At 36.3% G+C, this 26,228-nt stretch overlaps 2 protein-coding genes across 3 annotated transcripts in view; one reads left to right on the top strand and one right to left on the bottom strand.

Moving 5' to 3' along the window:
* Nucleotides 1-26,228, bottom strand: part of MCPH1 (microcephalin 1) — a 122,908-nt gene that overhangs the window by 17,737 nt on the left and 78,943 nt on the right. The gene's annotated exons all lie outside the window — the stretch shown is intronic.
* Nucleotides 16,221-26,228, top strand: part of ANGPT2 (angiopoietin 2) — a 42,140-nt gene continuing 32,132 nt past the window's right edge. For both annotated transcript variants that reach the window (XM_041477481.1, XM_041477480.1), the window contains exon 1: nt 16,221-16,875. In XM_041477481.1, the coding sequence (XP_041333415.1) occupies nt 16,591-16,875 (285 nt within the window). In that variant the 5' untranslated portion in view covers nt 16,221-16,590. The remainder of the gene's footprint in view (nt 16,876-26,228) is intronic.

Genomic DNA, 26,228 nt, shown 5'->3' with positions numbered 1-26,228 from the left:
GATAAAGCCTCCAGGCCACAAATAAATCTGGTAGAATGAAATATGGGTAGACTGTGACCTTTCAGTCAGACTGGGGAAAAAAGGACAGAAATATTCTTCTGAAGATCAAAAGGTCCCTGGTGCAGACACTATCCTTTGTTTTGGATTTGTACAATGTATTGAAATACAAAGTCTGCTTTCATGTTCAGTGGAAAATAATGAAGAAATACTATCTTTGTAATAGTAATATACTGACTAGCAAAATGAGGCACTTTTTTGATTGCAGTCTCTAGGACCAACTTCAGGCAAATATTAAATAATACTTTTTAAAATTTATGAATTTAGACCATCTTTTAAATACTTGTCATAAATATCTTCAATACACAAGACATAAATCATTGTAAGAAAAACATGACAATGGAATTTCTTGTCTTTGAAAAAACCTCCAAGGTGTACAACAGAACCTCATGAACACATGATAAAACCCAAAACAGTAAGAACAAGTACAGAAGGTTATAAATATATAAAAAAACATATCACAAGCACAGCAAATCAAAATCATCATTGCAAAGTAAATCAGCTGATGATGGAATTTAGTTTGACGACTGTCTTATGAATACATTTTAAAATTGATTTTTTTTTGATGTTTGTGTGGTTGGAGCAAAGGTATGGGAGTTAGGAATCAAAGGAGACTATTAAAATGCTTATATCAGGGAAACTAAGACTAGCAGGACAAAATCTGGCACATATTCATGGAGTATTTTCTTCATATCAGCTGTGAATTACTTCAGCCTCTACTCTGGAGGACAGAATTCTGCAGTTAGGACTGTATCTTAGTCACACTTATGAAAGTGCCTGAGAAGATGAGCTATATCAGATAAAATGTACATTCTAAAGATCTCAGGAGATGTAATTGAGAAATACATTCAGAAAAATATCAGGTCTGTAGGCCATGATCCTGCCCTGCAGAGACATTGTCATGGACTTCAGTGTCATATTCTCTTCCAAGAACATGAACAGAGCTGCAGTACAACTTTTTTTTTTTATGACTAAATGAAGAAACAGCAAGGAATTTATTAAAAATAAGGGAATTTTAATTAAATAAATAAGATTAATTTTTGCTGGAACCCTTGCATGAACACTGTGTTTTGAAGGAGTCAGATTTGTAACGAATTTTATTGCCTGGATATAGTGTATTACAACTGTAATAAACAAAAGCCAACAAGAGCATCTCAACAGCTCCACTAAAACTGCCGGACCAGAAATTTTCCCTTCCCAACATAGCTATAAAGAGCCTCCACAAAGTTCCACCATATTTTGGCTTCTGCAGCTATTCCATCTAGGACTACTGTTAAATAAATGCTAATATAATGATAAGAGGCCATAATTCAACACATTTTTCCTCTTATAAAACAACAGCTCTTGATAGACACATTTTTCTGAGCTATGTAGAAGTAGCTCTTTACAAGTTCACCTTTTAAACAAATGGAATGTATTTTGGACTGACAGCATTTTAACTATTACAGATAAACACTGCATGTAAGCCTGATTTACTGTTATGCAATAAAATACACATCAACAAATAAAACACACATAAACACTTTCCTTCTACCATAACAAGTGTGAGGATCAAGTAAGACAAAGCAGGATTTCTGAAGCTTTAGCTATATAACCCCTGTGGGGCTCGAATGGCTTAATCAAAAAAAAAAAAAAAATCATTATATGTAGGAGCCAGGAGGTTTTCTAGCACATCCTAGTATCATGAAATTTTCATTCTTCCATTTTATTCATATATGGAAGACAGAACTCCAATTTTCCTGTCACTACCATCCATACATGCACTATGTTTCACTCATAAAACACTGAACATGTACAGAGAAATCTTTTTTACTGAAGGATAAAGATATTTAGATGGCAGTGACTAAAACAACCATGATATTTCTAGGCATTACGATAATATACATTACTTACAGTAGGAAAAGAATATTAAAGCTAAAAGCTGATTATTAGCATGAAGCACTTTTGCAAAGTGTACGTGACCATCTGCCAGTGAGCTTGTAATGAATCATACAGACAAACACAATCGCAGTGCAACACCACCAGAAGAGAAAAGACAAAGGCACATAAACTTGACTATGTTTTTTTCGACCATGGAAAAAAGATCAAAGTAAAACTTTGATTGTGTTTTTAAATGATAACACAGTTTCCCCAAGTGTTGATTTTCAAGAAGTGCAAGATTACAGTTCAGAGGATAATGTAAAAGCATGTGTAATGCATGCAAAACGTGCTACAATTGCAGCAAAGTAGAAATTTACCAAATCTACATCAATAGAGCAATAGAAACAACTGTTCTTCCTTGCAATTAATATGGGCTTGGGTCTGTTCTTATTACCTGTATACTAGTTTCAGCTTCTTTACTGCAGTCTTTGGTCTTCTGGTACTTTGTTATCCCCTTCTAAACACATCCCAGTGTTTCTTTTCATTTAAGAATCATGTCTTTTCAAGAAACTCAGAAAACAACCCCAAAGCAAACAAACAAAAACTGCAGTTTTGTTTTATGAAATGTAGTCTATGTTTATATGCTGAGAAAATTCTGGACTGGAACAAGCTGTCAACAACCTTCTTTTACCAAAAAATTCACGTTCACTCATTTTTCATTTCCATATTAATCCAAACTAGTCAAATGCACAGAGGAAACTAGAGACATACATCACAATTACAAGCAAAATAACCAGTGAAAAGTCTTTGTGACCAAAGTGTACCAAGGCAGCAAGATTCTATTAGTCAGATATATGAGGCCATTGTACTATAAGCAAGGACCACAGAGTGGTAAAAAGGAATTACAGAACTATTTTTATCCTGGAAAATTAGCTATGTAGATAAAACAGAGCTCTTTTTAGGAGCTAATTGGCGTGTTAAAGTTATTTGTAAGTAATTGCAGAACATAATAATGAATTCCTAGATTATAGTCATGCGCATAGATTAAGCACATCAGCCAGAGAAGGCACAGAAGTAGGAGGGTATCCTTCCCAGCACGGGCTCCTGAGCAACTATCAGGTGCATTCATAAAGTCCAACAGGTTTCTAGAACTGTTTTATCTTGGCTATTTTGTCATGTATTCTATGTATATCTGAGCATACTACATTTTTAAAAATAAATTTAGATAAAATTGGCCTTTTGACTCAGCAGTTCTTTGTGAACTAACATTTAAAGGACGTATTCCACAAAAAATGATGGTATGTCTTCCTCCTTCCAGTTTGAGCCAATTTCCCTGGTATGGAAGCAGGATGTACTTCATGTTCTCATGTCTTCACTGGTAATAAAGGATAAAATTAGTGCCAGGCTCAACAATCTATCTTTATTACATAAAAATAGTAATTTACATATGCATCCTGAATATGTAAAATTTCCTTTTGTGTCTGTTAGCAATGTATTGAACACAGAGATTATTCTGAGTTTCACAGATGTAACACAGACAAAGAAACAGCAGTGAAGGACTAGAATACTACAAAAGCAGCATGTAACTTGAAGAAAGTAATAGCCTGGTAGTACCTTTTTTAACCTGGGATGTAAAGTGAGATGCCAAGTAGATGATTTATGCTCTCTCTTGTAATATAGTTAATACTAAAATAAAAAACATGATAAATGAAGGTAAATATTCTCAGGGTTTTTTTCCATTAGACTGGCAGTTGAAATGCTTAAAAAATCCTCCACATGCATTAACGTGAACATTATAAAAGTTCTACCTGGAACCACAATAAGTTTTAGCAAGTGGAACCTGTATGTGACTGTGGATTGTAATGTAGACAGGAACCCAATTCTAATTTACTTTGAAGTTTTCTACAGCATCCAAGGTATTGAGAGGACTTGCTTCTTGTTAGGTACAATAAACACGTACATGCCAATAAAAAGGAGTTGAACAGTATTAGATTTATAAATACAAGAAAACAACATCTTGAAAGCAATGCCAAATAGGCAGGTGTTATCAGTGTTTACTTTCACATTCTGGAAATGTGAAAGGAAGGTCTTACAATGGGACTTTAGAATTTACATTTCTGGGACAGCTAACTGAACTATTCAGAAACCAGCATTCTGGCTTTCAAAATCATACTAAAAATATGGTTTTTATTTACTTGCTGCCTTCTACTGCCATTTTGCAGACAAACATTTTCCTGCTTCTGTAACCATGAGGAATAGAATTATTTCCCTTAAATTTAAGCTATCATTTCTTTCTTAATCTAATTTGTTCATAATCTAGGACATAAGAGACCAAAAGGACAGAGTAACATAATCACTGGCAACACCCAAAAACAAGGCAAGATTTATCTTTTACCCCAAAACTCTTGAGAAAATTTGTAACAGCTGCAGTGTACATTTCAAATACAACCTAAACTACTCATGCACAGAATACATTAAAAGGCTCTTAGGCTCTTCCAAGCACATAGATCAGAGATACATTCTTACCTAAAGATGCAAAGGGAGACATACTAGGTTTTTTTGGAAGTCTCTAAGCCTACACTGAGAACCTCTGAAAATCTGTCATTCATTTATGAACATTAAACATTTCAAAGTTTTAACCACAAAGCATTTTAAAGTACAGAATACATGGCTATTCCAGTTCAGAAACATTGTTAAAAGTTGACTCTAACAGCTGAGACCAGAGCAGAATATAAAAATTAAAAACAGAATAAGGATTTAGTAATCACTTATTCCTCTGGTTTTATTCTCCTGCCTGTAACTTTTATTTCTGCTGAGGTTGGCAGATGTCCCGCAGAAGGGGGGATGTCCAGTATTACACAGTCAAGTCTTATGTCTCATATGAAAAGCATATGGAGTATGGCTTTCTACATATTTTCATTGAAACCAGGCTGATTTTCAGATGCCTAGTAAACTGGAAAAATGACACAATGCATAAGTGGATAAAACCTTCATGTACAGCAGATGCACGACCAGCTACAGTGTATTTGATGTTCACATACAGAGCTGTTACACAGTCCCAAACTGTCCTGAATTTCAACAATTAGTACTTAGGATTTAGGATTCACAACTCTACCTTTATAGAAGAAAATTAACTAGACAAAAACAAGAAGAAAAAGAAAAGGACAATATAAGAAATCCTCTCTCCCTTATTTCCAATTCTGAATACTTTAATTTCTGTTTGGTTTCTGTTCATTAAAATGACTTCATTCCACCAGCTGTGATATGGTGCAATACTTACTAAGCCATCTGCCAGTTCATTTTTTTGGAAACAGGTGCCTCCTTCTGACATGGAAGAGCCAGAAAAGAGATGGAATTTAATGAATGAACATTTAATGAATTTATGAACATTGAGAAATCAATGAAAGGAAACCAAGTTTCATTTACTGTAAAGCCTGATTTGGACCAGCCACGAAAGCCAATATTTGAACTAGTGGTAACACTTCTTGAAAATGCTTCCAATTGTTTAACTAGTCCACAGAATGTTTGGTGAGAAATCTGTATCTTTTAAAAAAATTCTCACAGTGTAAAGCTAATGCAAATGGCAACTGTGTGACGATTCACACATTCTGGTTTATTTTAAAAATACACTTGTATTTCAAATAAAGACAGTCTTGGCTACTGTTCATGTCATTAACAGTTTTAAAAGCCTCGGGCCATCCTCTGTAAGCAGGCACAGGGCATCTGCAAATTACAATAATGCAGAACAGACCCACATTTTGTTTACTTCAGCAGCTTCTGATCATTTTCCATGACAGATGTATCACAAAAAGGTTCTGACTGATACTAGAAAAGTCTTCTAAATGAGAAGCCCCAAGTTTGCCTTTAAAGCATCTTTATTTTTTTTTTTATTTAGTCCTTGAGGCTATCAGTTTATTGAAATAGCTATCTTAAAAGCATGTGTTATTTTTCTTTATTGGGTGTACTGTAGTCTAAACTGTGGGCCAGCAGAGTTAGGTCAGAGCTAAGTGAGCACAGATTTTCTGCCCCCATTGCAGAACCAGCAAGGTAAAAAACATGAATACAAAGGAGCACACTTCACATCAAATAAAGGTTCAAAAATAGAGGTTTTAAAAATAGAAAATTAAGCTATCACAAGTTAATGAAGAGCAATCTGATTTTGATGTAAAATTTGTAGCTTTTTCAGTTCATTATGTCCACGAAATGCATTTTTAAAATGTTATTCACTGTAGATATTATGTTTAAATAAGTTTTCTATTTTTTCAAAATATTTTGAAAGCAAAAGCAGCAAGCAAGACATTGATAATTGAGAATAATTTGTCTGGTTGCAAACTTCTTAGCCAAGAAGATTTTTGTGTGGGCAATAATAGTCTATGAAGCACAGTCCCACTCTGATGGTTTTAGCAGTTGGAATAACTGTGTTCTTTTGCATGTCATTGATGGAATTAATAATATAAAATTAAGTTGTCCCAATATTGCAAAGAAATCTGAAACCATAATAATTTCCAATATTAAACCCACTGCTGCCTTATATTGGAATAATTGTGCTTAACAGTTTGCAGGCATTAATATTGCTTGTGCCTGATAGGTTTAATTTAATGTCTGTGAGAAAATGCAAGAATTATTTCAACTATATTAATTATAGTTTTATCATCTGAAGAGGGATATTTTTTCCTAGAAGCACTTTTCACATGGAGATCCAACATAAACATTTTTGTTTCTTTCATCAAAGTGATGAGGTTTGATGAGAGAAATGAAGAGATGAAAAAGCTTATTAAATCACTTAATTCATACTGCTGCCAGCATGGGATTTTCCTTTACATTTTTCAGTGTTTTGCCATCTGCATTACTCATACAACAGGGATTCCATCGCTTCTCATGAGAGGCTTTTCTACAGTCTCATAGATCTTGGCTTCAGAAGATATATCTTTATACTCTGTATGAAATTAAAACAAGTTTTAGGCCATGGCTCCCTACAGTTTCCCTGCCTGATGTAGTTCTGCCTGGAATACTTCCCAGTTGGCTGAAAACTCAATCCATTGCTAGTCCATCCTTCCTCATCATGGGCTGCACTGGGGGTCCAGAACAGTCCCTGCTTAAACATTTCAACAGACATTTACCAAAGGTATAGTGCTCTTAGCCATGCAAAATATGCCTACAGTATAAAAGAATTATGTTTCCAGGGTGAACAATCTATTTAGACCCAATTTCTTACTGTCCTGCTTTTTTTTTAATCAATTCACAGTCCATGTGAATCTATTACTGAAAGAGAAGTGCTGCAAAAGAGTTTGGATACAACAGGCTCATAACTATAATAAAATAAAAAATACTGATAATATACCAACAACAGCACTTTAAGATGAGACAATGAAACACATTGAAACCATGAATAACCATCACTTATTTCCATAAGTTTCATTGCATTCATTTCACCTAACTTCTGCTGCTGTCATCGGAACTTGTTACCCAAGAGTCTCCTTGTGATCAACAGAGAGAAATTTCTCTGACTCCACAAGAAAATCTTGGTTGACCTAGTATATGCATTTAATCAAAGAAGGGCACCTTAACACCCTACACAAGGATACAATCTTTATTAATGCAAAAAGAAAATATTCTAAGCTGGCTGAGTTAGGAGACATCATTTCAGGACATCATCTAGTAAATATCTGAATGTATGGATTTTGCTTCCTAAAAATGACACTCAAGTGGGTGAACAGGCAAAGAAAAGCAGAAATTAGTAGAAGAACATCAGCTGATCACTAATTTGATGAACTAGAAATAAAGTTATTTGTGTTCAAGAAAAATGCTATTCAGTGGACATTGCAATTAGGGTTCAGGCCACAATGCTGAAGGAGTAACAAATCAGAATGTATCATTTAAAGCCAAAGATGAGGCTTTATTAGTTATTGATAATAGAATTTGATCACAGATTTGACTGAAAATATTGACATAAAAATCAAGTAAGAGCATAAAAATACAAGATGTACTACAATCAAGCTTAGCCTCCAGCTAATAAGCTAAGACTGAACAATTTCATTTTTAAATAAAAGTTAGTTTGGCTGTGGCTAGCCTGAATGTGGATGCATAATCAAACAATACAGACATCACCAATGCCATCTTCAAATTTCCTGTACATATATTTCTAGTGAGATGGATTAAAGATTTTTAAAGATTTGAATTTTCTGTGTAGGGAAATTACTGAAGTAATAATTCAGATTTAGATAAAAGTTCAGTAAAAGGATTTTCTAACTGGTTTGTGTTGGGAAGAAAACATCCCACTTTAATGATAGGATACTTATAAGAGATTTGGTCTTGTCTACATATTCCACTGGAGATGGAGGATTATCTTTCCAGAAAAGGATTTATTTGGAGAGATAAAGAACAGAATATCACTCAGCCAGTGAGGTACTTACGTTAATATTTACAGAGCAATAAGTTGTACAGAGGCAAGGAGTCCAAACTCAAAGAAGCCCTAATCTTGGTATCTGTATGCAGCTAATCTTTGTGCTGTCCCATCATGGTTCTGATGCCTCACTAACCAGGGAGAAAAAACCCCCACTTTAATTCCTTGCTTTGCTTGTACAGCAGTAAAACCAACAACAAAAAGAATGCCCAGTTTTTGTGGCAGAATCAGCAAGAGGGTGGGCAATGTTTTTGAGAACTATTACCGAGCTATGTTTATTAGTACTGAAAAAAAGAAAATATTTATCTTTATGGAGTGCAAAAATAGTTTGCAGTTGCTCTGTCCACTTCAAATTAGACATCCATAATACAGTTCAACAAATATGGATATATGAAGACATGCTGCGAATATTTTTCTTGCACTCTTCATAAAAAGGTTAGTGCATGTACTGTATTTTTTTCTTGAGGGAAACAGATGTCAGGAACTAGGTACCTTACTGTTGCCGTAAACGTCCTCTCCCTCTCTGAAAGTGTTGTTTATTCCTCTTACACAGTTTTTCACTTCCTTTTCATTCCCTCTTTGACACCAGTTTATCTTTGAATTCAGATCTTAACTTGAACATGCTCTTCGGAAGTGTGACATGCTGTTATTATGAAATAAGTGTGCTATTACCAGATGAGAGAACCTTCCGCTAAGCTGACTGACTGCTTACAAGAGGAAGGACTGAAATCACAGGCACTGGGGTGATTTGTAAGGCTATCTTACTGTCAACTGCTTAGACTTTTAAAAATACATTCCTTTAAACAAACGGCATATGCATTTTTCTTTAGGATGTCAGTAAGACAGACTTCTCATTTTCCAAAAGCCTTCTGGATTCTTTCAGAGTCTGCTGCCTTTTCACATCAACATAATACAGAATTCACATAATATAGCGAAAGTCAAAACCTTACATAAAGATTTTAGGTTTAAATTGTCCAAATGCACAAAACTGTAATTTAAAAGACATTTTTCAAAGCATAGAAACAGTATATAAGCATGCAGAGTAAGGACATCTGTTAAGTTTTTAACTTATAATTCAACAGTAAAGAGTAAATACACAAGTGCTATGGGAACAATTTTTCAAAACAGGTTTTAAAGGCTTTAGTACACATTAGCACACAAGTTATTTCATTCAGTTTCAACCAATGATAACCCGTTTAAACAAGTGCTTTATTATGCTTTTCCCACTGTGGGAGATAGACAGGGCACAGCACTTAACACTGTCAGATATTCAGCAGGGCAATTGTAAGATTCTTAACATTAGCTGTAATTTCCATGTTAGTTTTGAACCTGTGCTATTTGAGTTTAAGATGTAATTACACTTGCTATCAGCTAAAGTTTGTTGTCATCACGTAACTCTGAAGAGAATAAGCACAGCCTTTGTGCACTATAGCCAAGCTATATAAAAATGTTAAGGAGGAAGAACATGTAGCAACTACTCTTCTTAATTCTAAGACTCACTTCCTACTTCTGTATGTGGATGACTCATCTTTCAAACATTAAAATAACATTCATTATTAGAAAATGCTCACAGTGAAAGACGCTACCATCTGTCCTACAAACAGGAACTTCATTAATGCACAGTAAGAGTCTTCTTAGATATGTGCCTACGTTACTTGTATAGGCTAGAGTTCGGTAGATACTTGTGAATTCTACTTTAGATGTCACCTAAAAATTTGGACTGAAAAAGGAAATCACTATAAAAGTAATGATGCAGCAGAAATTAAGAAGCATTTTGTATTTAACAAGGATTTGGAGTATGGAAGTGATAATGACAGGAATTAAAAAAAACCCCATTAATTCATGTTATTGTTATTACTCAGCATGTGATATCATGAAGTCCGAAACTAAATTAACATGACCGATTATATTTTAGGTACAGTGACATCAACAACATACTAAGTACATACATATATACAGATATACTTATGCTTATATAGATAATGTCTTTTAATGTTAATGCAGTGTTACATTAAAAAAAGTGGAACACCAAAATTAGTCTATAATTTGGAGATATGATCAAATTAAATATCTGATTATCTGAGAAAAGATAACCTAAGTTTAACCCAAGACAGTCCAGGAAAGCCAATTCAGCCAGTGGCTACTAAGAAAGCAATGTTGACATATTGGTAGGAGAGGTGCTGAATTCAGATCTTCCAAATTCAAAGCAATTAAGTATATACTACTTTTGTGAAGCTCTGATAGTTGTCTAACCATCTATCCTTAGGATAGCCAAGCTGAACATAATTTACTGAGGCAGAACTAATATAATAAGCTTCATAAGCAAGTCACATTTCAAATATTATGGAGGAGCCAGACAGATTAGGTTATAAAATTCTGTATGTTGATGATAGGGACCAAGATAGGGGTTTTAGACACATTAAGGAAAGGACAGCATCAAGAAAGGGAGAGAATAAAACATCATAGACATAAAGGAAACAAAACTTGCAGATTATAGATTTAAATGCATTGCAGGATGGTGGCAGTGTCAATTGTCAAAGATAAAAAGGGGGAATGGAAGAATTTCCAAGGGAATACACAAAGTCTGGTTTTGGCTGCATTATGCTTCCACTGGTGCTGTGACATCTAGGAAAAATACTGTGTACTGAAATGATGGATTGGATGTTACAAAGCAAGATGGGAAAGAACAGACTGAGTCACCAAGACAGAGTGGTAACTGAAATTTTCTGTGGATCAGATTATTGACCTCTTGTCCCTTCAGCAGAAGTACAATATGAGAACTATTGGGCAAGTGCCCTCCCTTGTAAGGAAGGGCACTCAAAGGAGACGTGATGGAACGTCAGAGATGGAACATAAAGTTGATTATGAATTCACAAGATGTTACACCAGATGTTCTGAGTGATTAGAAATAAACTGCGGCTGAGAAAGTGAGTGGAATCCTGAGACTTTGTTCAAGAAGTCATGAGAGACTGGTGCAGAAGCTCAGACGGAATAAAAAAGATAATGAGCAAATGGTGGGGAAACTAGGAATGATTGTTAAGATATTATCATTAATTTTAAAGTGCTAAAAATCTGAACTATGGGTCTGGATAAAAAGAAATTGGCTTATAGGAAAACACAATAACCTATCACTCCTTTCTGAAAAAGAGGGTAAGATCTAAAAACAGGCAAGATTTTCAGCAGCCTAAAAATCCAATAGGGTCCTAGATCATGTTCCCTGTTTTTTAAGTTACAAGTTCATGAGTCTTGTCCTTGTTGACATTTGTTCCTGAGAAAAATGCTAAACTACTTACAGTGAAGGAACATATTTTGAAGACAGCAAACGGAACTATCATAAACTAATATTTAAGTACCAGGAACCAAAGGTGGGAACTTAACATTGAGTGTCAAAATGTGAGGAATGTAAATACAAGGAATATACAAAATACTTTATTAATTTACTCCATGTTTCAGATGATTTTTCATCTCAGATTTGATTTTGAAGTTACATTACAGCATTTTCATTTACATACGTAGATCAAATATCCCTGTAAGAATGCAGCACCAAAACCTACTTGTCTTTAGTTTGCACATATTTTATGATGTAGTTTTCCCTTCCTAAAATTAGTAAACTGCTGAAATGAGAACTTATCTACTAAATCAACATCTTGAAAGTTTTAAAGTGGCAAAGTTTGCAGATAGCAGTCTAAAGCTAAGTCAACATTTTCTTATATTTCTTAAGTTTATATGCTTCCTTTTCTACCAGAGATCTCACAAGATCTCTGTATCTGCCTGTCAAACAGAAGCTGTGCAGCTGTAAGTAAAATGGGAGTTGGAAAGATAATGTTAGTAGAATTCAGGCATCTCTCTCAGAGCAGCCTAGTCATCTGCTGCATGGAAGAAACCCACGATTGGCTGAGTAAGGGAATTTACTGTTTCCCAGGAAAGGAAATTGCCTGCACACATCTGGCAAAATGTTCTAAATGTTTAGTTTTGACAAAATACACATTTCAGCTCTGCTTATAAGGTGAGTTCTGTAGAGTGGGTATCTTTTTTCTAAAAAGGGAAAGATCTAATTTGTACTTTAAATATACCAATCCACTATTTGGTATTTTATGGCATATACTGTATACACTCAGCTCTAAAGCAAGCAGGAACTCACAGGCTGAAAGCTATATTTTAGTTTACAGGAAAAATGTATCATGAATGTAAATACAACACTCCATATCGACAGCAGAAATGAAAGATGAAGAGAACAACAAACATGAAAGAAATACTGAGAGGATGTGACTAGCCTGAATTATAACTTTTTACTCAGTTTCTGACATTTATAAGACTCCATGCCAAATTATTGAAATTCCTCCCTACTTCAACATGTCTAACAAAGAAATGGTCGTTCTCTTAACTGACAGGGGACAGATCTTCTCAGTCATTCAGTTTTTAGAATAAGTCCTCCCTTTCAAGCAGACTTGTTAAAATGCCTCTAAGGCTCAGTAAAAAGGCTGTATGCAGGCATCTTCCTTCCTCTTCCTCAGATTTCAAGGACAAAAATGGATTTAACTTGCCTTACTTTTCACACCAGTTTTCTAAATTTAGCTGTTACTACTTTCTTTTCCCCTGAACTCTGACTGGCTTTGACTCTCTGGAGAGGCAGAGAAGACCACTTCCTCCTCCACAGCTGGGAAAGCTGCTCCCAAAAGGATAGAAAGGGTGAAGGATCACAATCTACTGCTCCAAAAGATGCACCAAATACGGCACTAAGCTGCAGCGAAGGGTTAAAGGGATGTGTATTTATTTCGTTGGCAAGGTGAACAATCACTGACTTTCCTGGACAGTGGGAAAGAGCACCTCATTAAAGCAATATGACTCCATTGGACCCAGATGGGGAAACAGCAAAACCCTCTCTTGGTTACGGGTGTGTGTGGGGGTTGTATTTCAGTTACTGGCCCGACAGCCGGGGATTATCAATGAACGCTTGGGGAGAACTTTACCATGGTGAACCTCAGGGTGTTAGTGCAAGACCTTGATGAGAAACACAGTGAGCAGAAGCTAAGTGGTGGTGCCTGCTGTGCTGGTGAGAGTCTTCCATTAGGAGTTTGTTGTCACTTCTCAAAATAATACCCGTGCTTTCCTTACCTTTTCCCTGAACTGCAGACAGCTGCCATAGCAACTGGCCATTTACTCATTCATTCATTCACAACAACAACAAAAAAAACCCAAGACACAAAAACCCAGCTTAAAACACAGTAAAAGGTGAACTTGATTCTCTTTCCAGTATTCCTACAACCACAGTTCTCCCTAGTGGAGGCCCAAGATACAGCAAGGCTTTCTAGGCAGTCTCCAAATTCAGTTTTGCTCCTGGCCTCATTACAGCACAAGGGCCTCCCAGGGTCATGCTTTGGCCTTTCATAAAGGAAAACAGACTCCAGTTCAAACCTTTAGAGACACTCATCTCTCCTCCAAAACCCAGCAAAATTGATCTGCCAGATTACAACCGTGCTGTGACTCATTAGGGTGGCACACAGATGGCAAGCTTTATAGCCATTCAAAAACTACTGATTCAATCAAGCCTCTCATGGAGATCCTGTCTAATGAACTCTCAGTAGATTCTCCCTTACATCTTGTCTTTTATATGTGTTCAGCCCCTTGAGTAGAGTTCTAATAATTAAAAAGAAAACTTCTAAAAGACTACACTGCTCAGTCTCATATTTTCATTTAATATACAACTAAATAATTTTAAAAATCCATGAAAATATAATCAGAAAAAGAAAGATTATCCTCCAGTTCTTCCTCATTAAGAGACAGATATTTCCAGGGCTGGAGCAATCTAATTTTTAGCACTACTCTATTAACTATACACACGTGGTGGTGAAAGGAAGGATGCCTAGTACGATATGGCCCTTAATTTTTTTGGGCTAGCTGTGCAAGGAAAACAGGGAACAGACGAACCTAAGGACAAGCTGCAATGGGAAATTCTCATTTAAATTAGCAAATTAATTAAAGTATCCAAATAACAGAAAATACTGAATTGGAATGTCTGGTTAGATATAAGTGCTTCACACAGTGTAGTGCATTAATCTAATGCTATTTTCTGTCTTCATTGGATAATAGTAGGTTGGTCAAGTATCTTACAAAGACTGTTATTCACATGGAATTAAACATTCTTTCAAAGACTTCAATTCATTGAAAATTAGAAATCAGTATACAACAAGTTTGAAGCTCTGTTATCAATGCAAGTAGCTGTCACATTTATCTGCTTGGCTATTGCAAGACAAAATTGAAGGGATGGAGAATGCATACTTCATATACCAAACCCTCCAAATACATACATTTTGTTGTAAATAATCTTGACCATTCCAAATATATTCCTCTGTTTCCTCTGGTTAGAAGGATGAACAGTGGCATATGAACACTCCACAAGAAAAAATCCAACAAATTGGTTTCACTCATCACGGTCTAAATATAATCAGAATCTTTTTGGAATTCGCCAGAATTAAATTCTAGAAGTTTTCCTTTCCTGAGGTAGCTACGTAAAGAAATATCAGCATCTTCCAACAATCTAAGACATAAATTTTAGCTGCAACAACTACTTTTGACAACCCCTGAACACAACTTCCATGATATAAAAAAGTAAAGCCACATTAATACACTGTATGAGATAAAGCAAGTTATGTAAGAGTCTGTCTTAAGAGATCCTGAGACATGCTGGGATTTTCCTTGAATATGAGAAACTTTGGTCAGTAATTCATGTTAGTTTGACTAGCATGGCATTCCCTTTGTTTATTTTGATGAAGAAAAATCTATAGTTTCCAGATCCAGACCTAGCCAAAATCTCAGGCAGTTTGTCTTCAGGAGTCAGTATCCTATAATGCTGGTTTCAAGACAATTTCTCCTTACAGAGAGGTAAACTTTTCCAAAATTTCAGTGGAATGGACTCTTTCCCAGGGTCTGGTAAGGCTAGTAATTTTCCACTTTTTCAAAATGACTGATCATTGCAGAGACCATGGGAGCTGGGAAGCAGTCCTTTTTGCTCTTACGTATAAATTTCAAATACTTTATTAGAATTTCCCTCCCCTTTTATGGGTATTTCCCACTCCCAAGGGTACAGAATTGGGCTAGGGAGAGCTAACAGGGTAATTCCTATTCAGCCATGCCACTTCCTGAGCTATGCCTTACTGCCTCTGGATGGTTTTTCCTCTTCCAGTCGTAGCTAACTTGTGATTTCTAACCTCTTTTATTAACATTAGCACTCCCAAAGTTAGCCATGTCATACAGAAAAAAAAAATGCCTTTAAAAAAATAAAAAGCTTAATAAAAATAAAAATAAATACTTAACTATCGCTTTTATTAACATTAGCACTCCCAAAGTTAGCCATGTCATACAGAAAAAAAAAAAAAAAAAGTCTTTAAAAAAACAAAAAGCTTGTAAATACTTAACTCTCAAAAGATGTGCCTAAAAATGTTCATCTCAGAGATTCAGTAAAATACAAATTCTGTGTTCAACTGAAAACCTCTAATTACTGCCCCTCGTGTTCTCTTTGCAAGGACGTACCCACGCCTGCTTTTGTGTGCATAGGACAGTGTCTTTCTCCGTAATTCCACAATGTAATAAACACCAACTAAATTGCATCTTGGTTCAGAGCATTTTAAAGAAAATAAATGAAGAACAAACAAGCCCAGGGACATACGTGTGTGTGTGTGTGTGTGTGTTTAGCGGGGGTGGTCAATGGTAAAGAGCTTAAAAATGACTACCATCGCAAATAATTTACTAGCATAGTTGGAGGCTATCGGAACTGATTGCTCTGTCTAGGAAACTCTTAATTAGAGCCGTGCTGCAGGAATTCGCAGGGGTCCTGCCGCTGCCGGCTCCTCCCTGGGGTTTCCTCTCGCCGCCCCGCTCCCGCCAGCCGCTGTGCGCTGCCCCCCGGCCCCGGCGAGCCCGGGAGGGAGGAGCGGCCGCGCTCCACACGTGTGCCTGCTCTTACCCACTCCTGCTATAAGGGCAGGGGAGCGAGTGGCCGGGCCGGCCAGGCGCGGGGGCTCGGCGGGGAGCGGCGCAGGAAGGCAGCGGGCCAGGCGGGGCGGCCGCAGCTGCTTCCCGCGCCTGACAGCTGCGGGCACGGCGGGAGCGGCCGCACCTCCCCGGCCCGCCCGGGGCAGGCAGGCAAGCCCAGCCCTCGCCTGACGGCACATGGCAGCGGAGCGCTCGGCTGCGCCGCAGGTTAGCTAGGGCCGGGCTCTGGCCAGCGCATCCAGGCTCTCTAGGTCCGCCGACTTACCGCAGGGACTAAAATGCAGCTGGCCGCCTGCTTCTTTTTGGGCTGCGGCATATTCTTAGCTTCAGGATACAACTCCTTCAGTAAGAGCATGGAGACGATAGGCAAGAAGCAGTACCAGGTTCAGCACGGGTCGTGCAGCTACACCTTCCTCCTGCCTGAGGCGGACAACTGCCGCTCCTCGACTCCCTACGTGTCCAACGCGGTGCAAAGGGATGCACCTCTGGACTATGATGATTCAGTTCAAAGACTGCAGCTACTTGAGAACATCATGGAAAACAACACTCAGTGGCTAATGAAGGTAGGGTAATATAACTTCTATCCGAAAAACTTAACATCCTGTTATCTCTTCAGTCTGATTTTTTTTTTTTTTTTTGAACAGTGCTTAAATTCATACAGTGCATTGTCTAAGCTAAATTTCTGAATTGCCTTTCAATCAAAAAGTTGTTTTGCAGTCTGGGAACATAATATTAGCTGGCAAGGAAGAGTGAACTGCACAGTTCTACAGAGACTGTGCCTTAAAGTTTGTCATTACATTTGAGTTGCTTGGACAAATTACATACACAGATGGACTGTGGGCATGTCAGAAGTTTCTGACATGAGAGAAGCAGCTACTAATTTATAATTAACTGGCAAGGGCTATTTTAGATCTATTTAAAGAATATAGAATGTACCTTTATCCAAGGCATGCCTGAAAAATGTTATCTGAAAGGTGATTTCAAAACTTGAATGCAGAAATTAACCTATTAAACCCCACCGATAAAGAACTGTCGTTCCAGCAAAGGCTGCAAGTCAGACTTGCAGTGAAATCAGCCTTGTGAAATGATAGAATTTCAAGAAAATTAATTAGTGGATATCCTTTGCATCCTGTAACGTTTTCAGTGAAACATACAAGATTCAAGGGAAAAATAGTCTGGAAAAGGTGTTACAGATACCACAGAATTTCCCTTAGTGCAATACCATTGGAACTAAGGGAAAATTGACATGTTTATTGCCAAAGTGGCAACATTTGTACCTGAAAGAGCAGGAAAAAAAATTTGCAGCATATATTTTTATTATTACTGGAGAACAAGCCTGATTACTATTTCACATTTTTAAGAAATTAATTTGATTCAAAATGCTATGCAGTTCAACAAATTTTGATTAAAAAAACCTTTATTTCACTACTACCTGGAAAGGTGTTATAGTGTAGTCTAATTGCATAGTAAATTTATGAGCCTTTATGTTTTGTACCAACATGCCTGTCTTGTAAGCAATAAATATTTTAAAGACTTGGCACTGTATTTCCAAATAAGTATTCCAGTGATGCCATAATGGTTTGTTCATAGAGAAAAAAAATCTGTGCTGCGAATAGAGAGAATTCAGTTTTTTACAAAGAATGGCCATTTCATACATAGTTACAAAATAATTTTGTATTAGGACTCACTCCTCTCATCAATTACAAAGTTACAGAACTCCTGTGATACAACCAATGAAACCTGCTGGCGAATTTGTGAGTGTTAAACTTCCCATTCCAAAACAAGTAGCAGAGAGTTTTCATCAACCTGGAAATAAGCCTTGAAGCTTAAATCCAAAATGCATACACTTGAAGGCTCCAGTGTGGAATTCTAAATCTCTTTTTATAGGTTTAGGATGCTTAATTTAGAAACTCAAATATTGTCAGTTGAGTAGTTTTTGTTTTGTTTTTTTTTTTTTTTTTTTTTTTTAAACAGGCGAATTTACTTTCCTCCACTTACTTACCTTTCTACTTATTAATTTACAATGCTCACTGTTGTAATGCTAAGACCACAATTAACAGATGTGCAATGGAGGATGAAAACACAAAGGAGAACAGTCTAAGTTACCCAGCTGCTAAGCAATTTCCTAACATAAATAATAAATCACACAACACTTCAGTCTTAAATGCCACTTAAGTAGACAAACACAGTATCATAAGTGGCATCAGGTAAACAGAAACCAGTAAGGATCCTTATTTAGTAAAAACTATGCTTTTTCCTGTCAGTCCCTGGGAACTCAGTGCCAAGAGGAATAGGGATAAGTATCACTAACCCATTCTTTGGGGGATCAAAAGATAGATAGACTCTGATTTACAAGACAGAGAAATATTTCTTGTATTTGAGCAAAGGCTTCTAAATCAGATGCTTTAGAACAGCCTGTTGGTTTTTTGTTTTTTTTTTTTTTCTAGCTCTTCCACAGCTAAACATCCTGTAAAATATCTACTGTTTGCCTTTTTCACTATTTTAACACCTGCTCTCTATGTCATCTGTTTTGTTCACAAAGAGCCACCAACAAAAAGTAGCTTTTCCTCAAATTTACTTTGCTAGAGACACCTGGTCTGCAAGTGAAGATAAAAAGCAAACAATAACCTTTAAAGTTGCTTACAGAGTTTACTTGCTGTTTAAGGTCTCTAATACACATTCTTAGGTTCATATTTCAGCCTCTCAAAATATAGTGCAAGGTCAGTCAAGGTGGGGTGAAAAAATTGTATTTGCTTATTTTTTTAGTGTAATACAAGATTGCTTTTAAAAATAACCTGACATTTGGCTTCTCAGCAATTGCACAAAAACCCTCATTGGGTCTTTCTCTTTAAAAGTTAGTTTTGTTCATTTAAGAGGCAGAACTTGTTTTGTTTGGAAGTTGTGTAAAATATACATTACAAACTTCTAGCGTGAATTAACCTTTAAACATTGTCCCTGAAATATTGCACATCCCCAAACATTTTTACACACCTCCCCCTCTCCTGCCTTTAATCCATCAACTAAAGGAAACGTTCTGTTTCTGAATGAACACTGGGCTGCATGAATGGAACAGCATGGGAAGTGTGTGCTTCATCTGCTTAATGGACAAACACAATGGGAAGAAAATGAGTTAGATATGTCCAGGTTCTTTTCTGATCTGCTCCTGCATAGGAAACAAAAGGCTTTTTTTCTACAGTTACTACAAATTGCTTGTTCATGAAAACACATCTTTTTTCAATCTGAACTTTAATAATGCATTATGCCACTACTGTATGTGCTAGATATAAAACTGAAGAATGTCTTTTGAAAAGCAGATTATGTTTAAGCATTCAGATGACAAGCTAGAACAAACCCTATTCCACCTAATCCGTGGTTTAGCAGTAAACCAGTAAGTGATACTTCGAAGCAAAGGCCAAAACGCTCGATCAGCTGTGCTGCAATATACCTGAAATGAACTTTCCTCTTTGACTTTTCCTATCTTGGGATCAATTTGTATACTGAAGTGTAAGATTTTTTCCTAATGTGTGTCTGAGCGGGGAGCATAACGCTGTCAATAATAAAATTTTTAATTAACTAGAGACAATAGCAGGTTGATATGCAAGTGAGATACAAGATTGGAAATTTTAAATATAAACATATATGTTGCTATTGTACTTTGGAACTTTCAATATACAACACCAAGTTTTCAGATATTCCTAAAAGACAGGCAATCCCTTAGGTTCAATAATTTAACTATTTCTATTTGAATAAATGGCAGCTTTACCATTTGGATCACAGCACTTGCACTCAACGAACTGCATTTTTTTTTCAGATATTCAAACACTGAAATAACTCAATGCTGACTTGAATTTGCTTCTTAATATATTGACTGGATCCTATGACTCAGGAGATAGGACTGCCCACAGCAATAGTGTAAAAGAAACAGGTCATATTTTCTTAGTCTTTCCTGTTACAAACAGCTGAAAACAGTGTATGATCAAATTAATGATAGCATCTGGAATATAAGTAATTTATTTGTAGTTTATCAGCAGATCAAAAGACTAGCAAATAAAAAACTGTGTCAGGAGTCAACATTTAAACCCATTACCAGAGCTTCATCCTGAATCATCCCAGCAGACTAGGAGGGGGATACGCTGCTGATAGAAATGCAGTATCTTTGGATACACTTAGCTGAGATTCATTGTCCCTTGTCTTGATACCCTGAAAGATTATAATTATTGCTGTACTGAATGTCATTTGTCAAACACAAAAAGATACTTTGACATGCTACCATTCAAAGCCATCTGCACACAATGAATAAGGACAAATATATTGAACAGAGTTGTATTTTGAAGTACTCAACAAATGATTCTGACTCTGAATCCTACATTCCTTTCTTAAGTAATGCATCTGTTTTTACTTATTGTGAGAAGTGCTTGTTTCTGTCTATCAACAATTATTTGCTAAGCAAAAGAAAACTGGTAGGACTCAAAAGAAAATACTTTCTTACTTTCAGACTAGTATGTCACCAGATAAAGTTTCCTCACTACTCTGGATGATATAATTATGCAGTTTATTGTTGTACTTCCTGTAGGTAAATTTCAGTGAAAGGATTTGAAATGACACTATTGCATGTGTTTAAAAACTGTTATAGAAACCATATCTGCATCATTCCGCCAACACCAAATTGCTGCTACAGGTATTAAATTGTACAAAATCGACAAAGAAAATGAGAATTTCTTGTACAGATTTACAAGACAAAATTGAAATAGAGAATTCACCTTCTCCAAGATGTTATCAGTAAAAAATGGGATAAGGAGAGGCTTACAGAACCAGTCTCTTGCTAGCATCCAAGATACATTTTCCTGTGCTTTGTTTGTTATTAACATGACCATAAACTTGTCATCTTTGACTGGTCCAAACAGCAAAATGGGAGATTTTCTCCATCAATTATTGACAGCAAGTGCTTCTTTTCTTTTCTTTTCTTTTCTTTTCTTTTCTTTTCTTTTCTTTTCTTTTCTTTTCTTTTCTTTTCTTTTCTTTTCGAGCTTCAAGATTCCTGAATTGCCAGTTTTCAGTTCTTTTTATTTGCATACCCATTTAATATATAAAATTTAAGAGCATTACCTTTAGAGTATCTTTGGTACTTTGTCAGAGAGATTGAAGTTGAGGATGGTGCTTCTTTTAAAGCAATTACTGTTACTGCTCCTTTTTTCTTGTTAAATATGAAAAAATTCAACTGTTTGCATCTCACCTCAAATTTACCAAGTAAAACAGTAAAATTTGCTTGATTCCTAAGCTATCATGTATATATTGCTTAGAATGGAAGTTATTCTAAAGCCCACAGAAATGGGTTAGACCCATTTTCTAACCTTCAAAAAAAGACAACTAGTACCTTTAGTGACTGTTGAATACTGTCCTTTGCAAACAACAGTATTTGCTTTTGAAAATATACCACATTCTTTGATTTACAATATTACGCAGCCTAGTTAACCATTATTTCTTTAAATAACTCTTTACATACTTTAATGCAAGAACCTCCTGCTACACCTGCCATTTCATGGGCTTCTACACAGCTTTGGCTGAAAGCCAGGGTGGGGGCAAAGTAAGACGGTCTTCCCCCACTGTTACTATTGTTATAGGGCTGGACAGGCAAAATGTGGTCAAATGGTTTAGAACACAGTCTTACATCTTGCATTAGTGTCTACAACAGAGAGGGGTCACTCTTGGATCTTTGGAACTTTGCAAACCCAGAGTTTCATCATGTGTCTCAGTCTATATTAATTAGCTTCCTAGAGTAAATTCAATCAGCCTCTTCAGCCTCAAAGACACAAATGGAGGAATGGAAAACTTAAAAGAAATCCTGCTTGAAGAGGCAGATTTGTCAGCATTGCTGAAGAACATACAAAAGCTATCATGCCGCACAGCTCTCATTGTAACCTACTTTAGCACTGAAGTTTGTAGGCCTGAAAATTCAGAGACAATAGGTAGAAGGTACAACTGTGGACTAGACTGAATATATTATATGAATATATAGATAAACATTATACTTCCCACTTGTTAGAAAGCAGCTTGAGTACAAGAGTCAAATCAGGATTGATGGCTTTTCCATAACACTTTGGTGTCTTCCTATTACTACATCCTGAGAGAATCACAGAATCGCAGACTGGTTTGGTTTGGAAGGGATCTTCAGACATCATCTAGTTCCATCCCTCCTCTGTGGGCAGGGCTATCTTCCAGATCAAGTTGCTCAAAGACCTATCCAGCCAAACCTTGAACACTTCCAGGGATGGGGCATCCACAACTTCTCAAGGTAGCCTGTTCCAGTGTGCCACCGCTCTTATCGTAAAAAAAACCCCAAAACCACAAACCAAAACAAAACAGAAAAACCACAACAAAACCAACCAACCAAAACACAAAACCCCCTAAACTTCCTGGAACTGGAGATGCAAGCTGTACTTCAGAGAGAAATGGTTCTTGCATATAGTTAGCATGTTAGGATACTAATAGCAGCCTTAAGGATACTTGTATAGACTGCATAAGGGAAAATGGGAAGAGATGGTTCTTGGGAAAAAAAAAAAAAAAAAAATCATGTACCTGAAACAAGGATGTCATGCACAGGAAACATTTGGGTAGTCCAAATGCACCCTATGAAATATCTCACTGGTAATAACAGTGAAAACAACGCATCAGTGGACTGTAGGTATCACCAGATCCTTCAAGAAAGGAGAGTTTCTATGGCACTGAATAAGAAGTTTCAGAAATATGCACTGACAATTTTATCTGCCATTTTAATATTTGAACTTCTCGGACTAGCCAAATATAAACTAGAGGTAGGAAAATAATACGAACATCAGATAACTTAAAAAGTCAATGCATTTGGGGAGAAAAAAGTATAGCACAGTAATTAAACACATAGAAATGCTTTAAAGACATGCCACATTACATGGCATTAAGCCAAATAACCTGATGCACACAGTAAGTTAAAAAGTGCTTTACAACTGAAAATACTGTGATCATTTCATTTCCTTGACCAGACATATTTCTATATGGGGCAGAGGACAAATGAATTTTATTTATTCCCTAGAGAGAATAAAGAGAAATACTTTTTGGTGAACCTGATGTCTATTCCAAGTAAACCAGGCTCAGAAGAGATGTTAAAGAATTATTCAGGTTACAAAATCCAGATCTATGTTTGGTATTAAAAAAAAATCCCACACCTAGATAGTTCTGCAAACACTCACTGCGTCAGTTCTTAGAGCTGCCTAAAAAAAGACATTACTACTCCTTAAAAGCTGTTAAAAAAGAAATTCTTATTGTGTTCCAAGTAATTACTGAAAATCCTGTTAGTTTTTATCTCTTTGTGAAACAGGTTAACCCTAAAATTAAGATGTTGTTTATAAAGCTTAGCAAACGTATCCTGCAATTTGTATGATTAAATGCTATCTGTCTATTCTCTTTCCAACTTCCAACACATTATGGCTTTGTCTGAAGAGAGAGCAGGAAGCCACAGGAACTTTTCTACTGTCTTTATACTGTCTATATGAAGCTTTATCAGTTTAGCTAACAATATTCCAGGAGTCTACTAAGGTCATAAAAAAGGTCTACTAAAAAGAGAAGGCTGATAGAATATGCAACCCTCTTTCTGCTAACTTCTCTATTAATAAAAGTATGGATGGGAATCTAGTAATCTTCACCAAATTCTCTATTCACAGAAGCTGTAAGGAAATATTTTCCTCTCTAGATGAGCAAATACTTCTGAATTCTTAGATGACAGCAACTTTTTTTCCAATTCAGCTGTCTCTGGAGATCTCTTGTTAAAACCATGCAGCATGAAATGTCATAGCTTTGCTCAAACTCCCTTTAATAATGTAGGGGAAAAATTATATTTTTGTTTTTGTGCTTGTATTCAGGTCTCAAGCATCATGATAGAGTTTTAAAATAAAAACCCAACTATACAGAGTTCCTTTACCCTCTAGGGAACAACATATCAAATTTGTATCATTGATTTTACTCTGATATTAAAATCAGTGTGTGTTGGTGAGAGCTTATTATTTCCAGAAAGGGGAAAAAAAAAAGCCTTGCTTGATTCATTACTGCTCTTGCATATTAGCAACAGAAATTCTTCTAATAGGCATTCAAGTGTTAGACTGTATAATACCTTTTAGTAATATAATTGTCAAGAAATTGAAACTAGCTATGTGCACTTCAAAAAAAGCATTGATGAGGACCAGAGTAGTTCAGTATAAAATCAAAACTATTGTATTAGAGCATTCTAGTGTGATACAGCATAATCACAAAACTGCCATAATTTGTGTACTTCAGAAGCAAAGTTTTAGTATGTTTTTTGAATAAACTGTTTATCAAAACCACAGGAAAACACGCTGAGCAAATGTTTGATCTTTATCACTCCATTTAAAAGAACATTTTGACAGGCAGAAAACCTAAAAGTTCTCATCTTTGGAGAAAATAATTGTATCCATTTAAAAACAGTAGGATCGTCTCAAAATCCCCAGTATAAAAACGACTGAGCAGTGTCTTAAGCCCTGTCCAAACAACAGCTCTGCAGACCTGTTCATTCTCACGCTGCAGGCACTAAGAGTCATTCACCTCCTGCACTCACGGTATCAGCTTCATCGCTATGCTTGCTTTTTGGTTCAGGCCTGCACCTGATGTGCGTGATCCTGGAAGGAAAAAGCCTCTTTGTTCCATTCTGTCAGGGTGTGGGAATGGGGAGACACCCAGCTAAGTGGAAAGGACATTTCCTGGGCAATAGCCATAGCCCCCATAGCAGCTCCCCCACACGTGATGTGACATCTGTGGCTGCAGGGCTGCTGCTCATCATGTGACCTGATGTACAGACTTACATGGAGGTACCTGAGTAAGCTGAGAGGCTTAATTTTGATCCCTGGTACCTAAAAATCATTTTAGTTTTGTCTTCCTTGACAGAACTTGTAGACAATATGTTATGACACTTCATATATTTGCTTTAGGTCTTTTCCCATGTACTATATTATGTTCTATGCAATAATGTTCCTCCATTTACAAGGTGTAACTGCTGGCAAGATATTAGTTCAAACCCACAGTTCCAGAACGGACTATAAACCAGCAACTTAAGAAGATGCCATTCAGTCAAGAAGCATAGCCTCTTTTGTCCAGAGTATCAGCTGTCAACTGACAATGTCAGCTGTGCAAAGCCTTAACATTCAAACATGAAAAAGCTGCAGATCAAGACTAAAATACATGTAGTAATGGAAAACGCACTTGCCACACTTTAGTTTGCATTAACAGACACCCTATCCAGTCAGACAGTTTTCATACTCAAGAAAATCCCTGATGAAGACCTAATGAAAAAATTGTCTTATTTTTGCTTTTCTTTTCTTTTTGCCAACAGAGTAATTCAACTGTTCAAATGAAACACTAGTTTCCAGTTTCTTAGTGCAACTTAAAAAAATAGACGAAGTAGGCAAAAGACAGTTTAAATGAATAAGTAAAAAATACAAAATCTTGTGTTTTACTGTTTCTAAGGAATTGACTTAAAAAAGCCCCTAAGCTTCCTTGCATGAGGCCTGAACTTTGACCGTATTAACTATCCCTGTGTTTTCACTTATGTTAAACTGTCATCCTGATGCCAGATTTTCTGTCAGATATAATGTTTGCCTATAAAGTAATAGTAAATTAGAAAAACCTATTGTAAATGCTACTGGAGCCTTACTGGGAATGTTTTCTGAAAACTACTCTGACATGATGAAACAAAGTTCAAATAACTAGAAAGTAAGCCCCCAGACTAATAACCTAGCCCTCAGAAAGAGTATAAACTGCAACAAATATAAACAATCTGACCCTGTTGAAATCTTAGCACATACAAGCAAGGATTCTGTCAACTACAGTTTACCAGCTAGGCAAGCAAGTTTAAATATATAGTTTAAAATACCCT

This window comes from Pyrgilauda ruficollis, unplaced genomic scaffold (assembly GCF_017590135.1).
Source record: "Pyrgilauda ruficollis isolate IOZ18807 unplaced genomic scaffold, ASM1759013v1 scaffold40, whole genome shotgun sequence".
Lineage (NCBI taxonomy): Eukaryota > Metazoa > Chordata > Aves > Passeriformes > Passeridae > Pyrgilauda > Pyrgilauda ruficollis.
The sequence above is the reverse complement of the archived record's forward strand: the minus strand, read 5'-3'. Positions and strand labels throughout refer to the sequence as shown.